The sequence below is a fragment of the Atta cephalotes genome (assembly GCF_000143395.1).
Source record: "Atta cephalotes unplaced genomic scaffold scaffold00010, whole genome shotgun sequence".
In the NCBI taxonomy this organism is placed as follows: domain Eukaryota; kingdom Metazoa; phylum Arthropoda; class Insecta; order Hymenoptera; family Formicidae; genus Atta; species Atta cephalotes.
Window position 1 is genome coordinate 2,722,782 of NW_012130074.1, and position 8,837 is coordinate 2,731,618.

Below are 8,837 nucleotides of genomic sequence, written 5' to 3' on the forward strand. Positions count from 1 at the left end.
AGAGAGAGAGAGAGAGAGAGAGAGAGAGAGAGAGAGAGAGAGAGAGAGAGAGAGAGAGAGTAGTATATATATATTATTATTATTATTATTATATATATATATATATATATATATATATATATATATATATGTTTTATATATATGTTTTTGGTGCTTTTCAGCAAGGACATAAATCAAATTTTTCCTTATTTAGTTGAGCTTAACATGATGTTTTATCCTCTGGATTTCACAGATGAATTCTCGTGATATCACAGATAAAATTCATTGGAAATATAATATCAGGTTAAATTTAATTACAAATTAATCAGAAAATGAGAAAACACATCATAATGTAACAGTGAATCGTTTTATCCTTGTTTAGCAAACAACAAAACTATAATAATTTATTGTATTACACATCCTTGATGAAAAATTTCCTTCCTTTGTTATTGTCATACCTTAGCTTCCAAATCACATTTAAAATGAATAGTTGTTTTAACATGTGGAGTTGTAACATTTTGTGTGCATAACGCACCATCCTGGTATTCTATTTGTAATGTTCCATCTTTAAAGAAAGGAGGCTTTTGTACTTCTCCTAAACTTAAATATCTATAATAAGATAAAACAAAAATTAATTTATTTTTAAAGAAAAAGATTTACCCTTACATAAAAATTATACAATCAAATATATAATAAAATCAAATTATATAAATATTATATTTACATTACAATTAATTTTAATAAAAGATCTGCTTGTTGATACCTACCCATTAGGTTTTTCAGGATCGTCCAAGCATGCTCCAGATTTAATTGGACACATGATACCATGATGTAGTATATTCTGGCAGACATTTAATATTATTTTAGGTGATTTTGTTTTATTTTTTATATGCAAGGGAATCATATAATTTTCTGAAGGTCTTGTTAAAAGACTTAGATCATAATAATGTCCAGCATTAACAACTGTACAATTTGTTTGGGTTCTAGGTACACAAAGTAATGCAGTCTTCCATATTATATACAAGTTACATTGTTGATCACCCTAAAATATTTTTATTACATATTTCACTTGATATAAATATATTTTTTTTAAACTACTTACATGCGAAAATAATTCAGGATATGAATTAGTCTCTGCATCATAATCACAATGCATAATAACTGTCACCGTATAATTGGTTCCATGTAAACAATCATCACCAGTAAAATTAAACAAAGTTCTTCCATATTCATTATCTAATTTTGGAGGAAACCTTCCTGTAAAAAAATTAATTCTTTTATCAGACTTATGATAATATACTTTAATATATAAAAATATAATTTAAACTGTACAGCATTACCTATTCCTTTTTCTGTATTGTTTTTTATTAAACATATTGCATAACCATCTTGGTTATTGCATTTTTTAATTAATGGAGAACACAATTGCATACGTATCATCTCATAATCATGCTTGATGATAATATCTTCTTTATCTGATGTCAGTTTTGTTAAATTATATATAAAACTTAATTTACGTTCAGGTACTTCACAATATTTTGAAGGAATGACAGTTAAAACCTATAATAAAAAATTTTAATTTTTAATTTTAAATTAATTCAGATAAACATGCTATCAAGAATAAAGTAGCCACTTTATTAAGACCAATAAGTAAATGTAAATGTAAATAACAAAGTTCAGATATTCGATCAGTATTATTTCTGAACAAATTATCTGCTTAAAATGAGTAAATAATATATATAAATGCATAAATATATAATGGTGATCTGAAATTTATATATTTAAAAAGGTAAACACAAAATTAAATATGCACTACGTACAGCCGAAGTAATAAAAGCCGATAAAGACCAAAGAAAAAGTAATCCATTCAATTTTGACATTGTTATAGAATCAGATTTTTCCCATTACATTATTTATTGAATTGATTCGTGACACGCAACATAAGATATAGAATAACGACGATGAAAATGTCGTTCGACAAACTCAGCTGACAAATTCGAATCACATGCGATATGACACAGCAGCAACGCAGGGTGGGGACACCGCCATGTTTTTTGTTTCTTCGCATAGAGATAATGCCGATGATGGTGAAGGAAACTTCTCGAGACGAATTTTGTATGGTTCTGCGCAGATTCACCGCGATAATTTTGAAATTACAGTTCAAAAGATAGAAATGAGTACTTACCAAATAAGAATATGTAAAAAAATGATCATTGAAAAGTATAAATTAGAAATATACATTTTTATCACATTCAAAAAAGAAAACGTTAATATTGAAGTGGGAAAAAGCTCATGGAAAATCAATTTTTATTATGACAAAAGATATAAAACCAAATTCATTATATTACATTGGTGCAATCGGGCCTAAGAATAAGAAACTGAAAATACGGTATTAATTTCAATTTATTAGTTTCGTGTATATATGTTTAAAACTTAATAATATTCGATGTTTATTTAAAACTATGATTTTAAGGTTATCATCCGAGTTTGATTATCAATAAAAATGCAGAATATCAATAGATAACTGCAGAGAAAAAATTGTAATTTATCAATATATAAGATAATATAGCATTAAAAGTATGCGTACTTATTTATATAGCATTTACAGATACAATAAAAAAATCATGAAATTAATAATAAATTATCGAAATATTATTAAAGAAATTCTAAACCAACAGGAATTACCGATAATTGCAAATTGCCAATTTCTCCGAATTGGCTTTATAGATCACCAAATCCTTTTACACAATAAAAATACACATAAAAAAACACTGGTTACACTAAATTTGACGAGAAAATCGAGAAAAAAATTAAATTCACTTTATCTCAGTTCTTTAAATGCAAGAAGAATAATCGACTTAAGGGAATATTCACATTGGCCGTAATCTGGGGGTCGATTCTGTATCTTCAAATAAGGTGAAAATTACAAAAATGAGCAAATTTACTAGATGTTGACCAATGAAATTATTAGTATTCTAGTAAATTCGCTCACTTTTGTAATTTTCATGTCATTTCAAGACACAGAATCGATTCCCTGTAAAAATTGATTAATCACCTTCGAGTATTCCCTTCTTATCGTCGAATGAGAGGGGAATATTTGATTGTGATTAGTCAATTCTTGTAAGATTACGGCATACAGCATACGATTATAGCTAAAATAAATGATCCCAAAGGCTTAAATTATCTATTGTAGATCCGGACTAAGGCTGTGGTCAAAGTCTCGCTATAAATGCTTTGAAGTGTTTGACTGACCAATGAGATGAAAGAATTTTACAAACTGACCAATTAAAAAAATTTCAAAGAGTTTGCAACATCGCGTTGACCATACCCTAAAGGTGCATTTACATACAAGCGTCAACCAATCAACAAAACGATTTTTACAATGGCGTAAAAAATATTTTTTACCCACTACTCATATCGCCCAGCTTGAGGAGCTCCGCACAATAAAAGGAATAGGGAATAGAGAACAAAGAATTTCAACCTATCAAAAACTTATGTAATTCCACACTACATGATTTTTGATAGGTTGAAAATTCTTATCTCTGTTCCCTTCTTTTTATTGTGTGGAGCCTGACGCTTGATGCTTGCATGTGAATGCATTTTAACGCGCTCGTTGAAATGAATGGACTATAGCAGGAGCACATTGAAGCATGCTGGAACATGCGATGTAAACAAATTAACCTATAGGTTTGTTGCGTCGCTCCAACATGCTTCAACATGTTCCTACCGTAGCTCTTACTCACTTTAACAAGTGTGTTTGAATGAGGAGGAGGTATAGTTGAAGGAAGTAGGAGCATGTTGGAGCATGGGACGCGACGAACCTTATGATGTTACAAATTCTTTGAAACATTATTTGATTGGTCAATTGATTGATCAATTCGTAAAATTCTTTCTTTGATTGGTCAATCAAATGCTTCAAAGCATTTGTAATAAGACTTTAACCACACACCCATAACGAATTTTTCAGACTTTCCGCGCGTAATTCATCAATTTGAAAATGACGATGTGAGGAAGATATTCGTTCAGTAGATGTATCATATTGTACTCCGCATGAAAAAAATAATTCATAAAGAAGGAAAAAGCGAGAAAGCGAATCTGAAAGAAACATATCCTATTATAAAAATTAAGGTATTCTTTAGTCGATGACTCCAAAAAGAAGCTATTACATTTGACAAATATCCAGAATTAAGGTAATCAGTTAATATCAAATTAAGATAATTTTGACTATTTTCTGTTATTATTTTCATTTTTATTTTTTTGATATGGTCTTTCATTTACTATCTGAAAATATATTTTTATTAATGAGATCTATTATTCATCAGATGTTTTACCCAATTAATCTACTTTCCCGTCGACAAAGAGGGAAATTTGCTGCTTCTTGGCTTGCTTCAACGAATAGTGAGGCATCATTTAAGAAACTCTATACTTCTGATGCTATAAAGAAGATGAACATTGAACAAACATGGTACATTATATGTTATTTCATTTATGTTCAATATTACTCTCTACTTAATATTTATAATGAATGCAATTTCATTAATTCTGATATTTTGTTTACATTTTATATTGTATTGTCAGCAATGATATTCTGGAAGTAATACAGTCTTCCAATGGCAAACCAGATAATAGATTCAGTTTGTATCTGTCGTCACAATTAATGTCCGGTATAACAAAAATTCATTCTTATCAGGTTGAATACTATGAGAGTGAGTTTTTATTCTATTTATTTATTAATGATATAATACAACGCATGTCTTTCAATCTACATAATTTCATCACTTTTTAGAGGAAATTTTTAAATTTGAACAAAATATTGAACCTTCTATATCAAAGAAGAAAAGGAATAAGTTTGATGATTTTAGAAATATTGAATGTCCTGACATAGAATTGCCTAAAGATTTTTTTAGCACTCAACTCTTGAGAGAAGACTTACATATTCTTCCTGAAGATCAGCCCCATGACACATTACAAATAGTTGTAAGTGAAGATCTCATACAAGTTTACAAATTTATTATTAGCAAATTTATATTCTTAAATCCTTATTCTTAACTATAGATTCTGAAATATCATATTCTTTGCATTTCTAAAGTTTTGTAAATTTTATTCACTTTTGTTGTATTCAGAGTAAATATATAATAAAATATTTTTTATTCATAGATGCGAGATGCAGAACTCCTGAATTTTGGTTGCTTAAATGATGAAGAGTTGGAATTGTTTCTGTGTAACGACAATATGTCATTGTTAGTTTTTTATTACTTACTTTTTATATTATAATAACTACTTTTATATTATAATAACTTCTTAATTCTAGTTTAACATGCATTCTTTAGAAGTAGTCTGTAAGATTTCTAATTTTTCTTTACATTTATATCATTAACTTAAAATTAATCTATATCATTTTTTACAAAGAATGATACATGATTTGCTATTAATAATTTTCTAATGATCTGCGAAATTTACATATTAGTGAGGAAAGAAATATTTTGGAGGAGTTGGCTGGTATAACAATTGCAGAAGGTAAGTATATTAATGGTATATTAAAAAGAGTGTGCAGATGTATTGTTATATGTAAATTAAATTGTAATGAATAGAAGTTCATCGACATTCATCACAAGAAAATCTTAGTCCAGTGCTTGTAAATATATCAAAAAGAATGACTAAGTCCAATAGAAATTTATCTCTCACTCCACAAAAACGGCAACCGCAAATTCAATCCGAAACACCTACAAAGAAAAGACGTGTATGTATTTATTTAGAATATATACTGAATGTTTTAGAATTTAGTGAGAATATTTTAAGTTCATAAAATAAAAAGTAAACGAGAATGTTTGTCATAACATAATGATAATAATTTTCTTCTCTTTTTGTTTGAAAAATCGAAAAATTATTTTTTATTACTTTTTATTTATTTAATTTTAAATTCTAATTCTTTATATTATTTTACAGTTAGTTTTTGAAACTGCAGCCATGCCTGCTGCAGAAGATGTGGCAATACCAGCTACTGAATTGCCTGCGGAAAAAACGGGAATGTTAATTCCTTCACAACAAACAGACATAGAATTAGAATCATTAAATTCAAGCTACTTTGTGATTAACAAGCATTCGGAAAAACATAAAATTATTGATAAAGAGATTGTCTTAACTGACAAACAACTGTGGAAATGGCGTGAGAATGTAAATATTCATAGCAAGGTAAATTCTTAAAAAATAAATTATATAAATTTGCAAAAAATGCTTATATAAATTTACAATAAAATTCGAAACGAAAAATTTTAATCTGAATGAAGATGTTCTGACTAAATTCTTCTATTATATTTAGAAAATAGATAAGCCGAAAAAACGTTTGACATCAGCGATAAATCTTCTCAAGGAACCTTCATACTTATCTAAGCAATGGAACGCTAGTTTACGCAATCTTTTTGTTGATCACATTATCGGACCGTTTACGAGTGTAGATGAAGATGTTGCACCTGCTGAATTTGTGCAATGTAGACACATTCCAATGTTTGTTTAATGTTCACATTAATGCCAAACTTTGAATAACTTTATATTTGTAGTTCAAGAAGCAATCCGTATAGAAGAGACAATTAACAAGCAAAATCTTCCTATGGAAGATTTGAGTACATTTATGAAAACGGATACTGCAATTGCTGCTGAACCTATAGACAGTATTGTAAACGTTTTGCCAATGCCAATAGCTCACGCGGATGTGTCAGTACCATTACAGGAAGTAATACCGCATACTATTACTTTAGAAGAAGGCATTAGGTAATAGTCTTTTTATAAGTAATTATTGATATTTATGTATGAACTATTGATATATATATATATATATATACATATATATATTTAAAAAATAACTGAAATTATTAAAAATTATTCAATTTTGTTCTTTCAATTTTTCAATATGTTTTTCAATTTCTCAATATCTATTATTTGATATTTTATATTTGTTTAATATCTCAATTTTGCATCTTAATATTTTATCATTAAATTATATTATTTCAGCACTGTTGAGCGAGATCAAGAAAAACTACCAAATATAAGTAACATTGACGAAAGCTTGGAAGATATAAATGCTTTATTAGAAAGACAATCATTAAAAAGACATCCTTCGAAATCCATTTTAGGATCTCCTGCCACGTATTTTTTGAATTTTTTTGTTGTTGTCTAATAAAGAGCTAAACATAACAATATTCTAAGTGTATTTGACAATTTTCATAAATAGATATTTGTAAATCATTAATTGAAAGTTTGAAGCAAGCATAAAATTTTTATTGCTTTGTTTAACAAATTTTACATAGCTTTTTCTCTTATGAAACTTAGCATATTGTTATCTCAATTTTATCATTTATCAAAAAATTGTTTAATATAAAAAAATATTGTTTTACTAGTAGTTCAAATGGAATTTTGCAATCCGAACTGACAAGTAAAGATATTTTGGCTCAATTAGAAGTTTTTTGGTTCAACGAGCCGTGCGTCAAGTTCAGTCAGCTTATTTCAAAGGATACATTTACGGCAGAGGATGCTGCTGACGCTTTTAATATACTTCTCGGTAAGTGTTATTACTGTTTGTAATATTTACTACATTTAAATTATATTTATATTTAAAAAAATAATAGATAATTTTTAATCTTATTTTCTTATTATATCTGCCTAATATTACACAATTTGTTCAGAATTGCATGCACAAAAGAAACTTATTCTGCAGCAGGCTGAGTGTTTTCGTACTCTACGTATTTGGAAAATGGGAAAGTTAAATTAAATGATATAACTAATATAACTGAAGCATTGTATATTTAATTATAATGTTAGTCTTATAAAATTTAATTTAATGTCATACATATTTATATCGCGGAATTTATTTATATTATTTTTAATGAATAGTATTTCATATTTTCTTACTGTTAATTTATTCACAGAAGAAGAAAAATGCGAGATGCTATTAACTTTTAGCAATTTTGAGGAAAAATAATTGCAACGTTTTCTTGAATTATTATTGTTACTTTTATTTAGTACTTCATGTTTTAATAGAATGAAAAAAATTTGATCTGCAGTACTTATTTTATATGTATATTTGTTAAATTATCATAATTTTATTTTTATTTATTTTTACAAGTAATGCAAATTATCATTACTGTAATATACCATTTAGTAATATACCTTATATTAAAGCCTTTGATGTTTCAATGAAACAGAGAAAGATTTAATGCGTAATATTCGTTTATATGGTGTACATGCATTTTTACATATTTATGAGTGTGTATTTATTCTTTTAACGCTAGAAATCATTCATTTAAAATTGCGATATTTTATAATAAGAAATAAGAGATGAAATGTTTATTTTATATATTCAAGAGATTATAAATATTTCTATAAATATTTATACAAGTATCGAAATCAACAATAAGACACTTCTAGCACAATTAAAATATAAAACAATAAATTATATTTTGCATTTAACCTGATTCTGTTTATGCTTCTGATTTAATTAAATAATTAGATCCTAAGAAATTAAAAAGATATATTGAGAAAATTGAAACAAGGAATATATCTGATGGTTCAGATATATACATAGTTTATATCAGATATATACAAGAAAGATTTAAATGATATTAGAAAGTTGAGAATTTGAAAGTTGAGTTTGAGAATAATTTTTAATAATTGAATTTCTATTTTTAACAGCTTCTTACATGTGATTATTAATGATTTTGTAATTCTCGATATAACAGATTGTTATCTAACAACTAATTTAATTTTAAAATACAATTGTTAAATAACATATTGTTAAAATTAATGATATTGTTAATAAATTTGACTGTCGACGAATTTCACGGATTATGTCTTTTATCAGAAAA

General features: G+C 27.0%; 2 protein-coding genes across 2 annotated transcripts in view; one reads left to right on the forward strand and one right to left on the reverse strand.

Annotated features, from left to right (window-relative positions):
* The window catches only part of LOC105627861 (cation-independent mannose-6-phosphate receptor), a 24,394-nt gene extending 22,535 nt beyond the window's left edge, over window positions 1-1,859 (reverse strand). Inside the window, exons 1-5 of the mRNA XM_012209137.1 lie at window positions 1,800-1,859; window positions 1,320-1,539; window positions 1,082-1,236; window positions 747-1,021; window positions 438-588 (exon numbers count right to left, since the gene is read on the reverse strand). Coding sequence (XP_012064527.1) covers window positions 438-588; window positions 747-1,021; window positions 1,082-1,236; window positions 1,320-1,539; window positions 1,800-1,859 — 861 coding nt within the window. The remainder of the gene's footprint in view (window positions 1-437; window positions 589-746; window positions 1,022-1,081; window positions 1,237-1,319; window positions 1,540-1,799) is intronic.
* A 2,442-nt stretch (window positions 1,860-4,301) lies between these two features.
* Window positions 4,302-7,744, forward strand: LOC105627862. The gene is made up of 12 exons (XM_012209138.1): window positions 4,302-4,444; window positions 4,558-4,685; window positions 4,766-4,956; window positions 5,137-5,219; window positions 5,447-5,496; window positions 5,571-5,719; window positions 5,926-6,171; window positions 6,299-6,467; window positions 6,537-6,747; window positions 6,988-7,122; window positions 7,374-7,534; window positions 7,659-7,744. Exons 1-12 carry the CDS (start codon window positions 4,302-4,304, stop codon window positions 7,742-7,744), a joined length of 1,752 nt encoding a protein of 583 aa, XP_012064528.1.
* The last annotated feature ends 1,093 nt before the right edge of the window (window positions 7,745-8,837 follow it).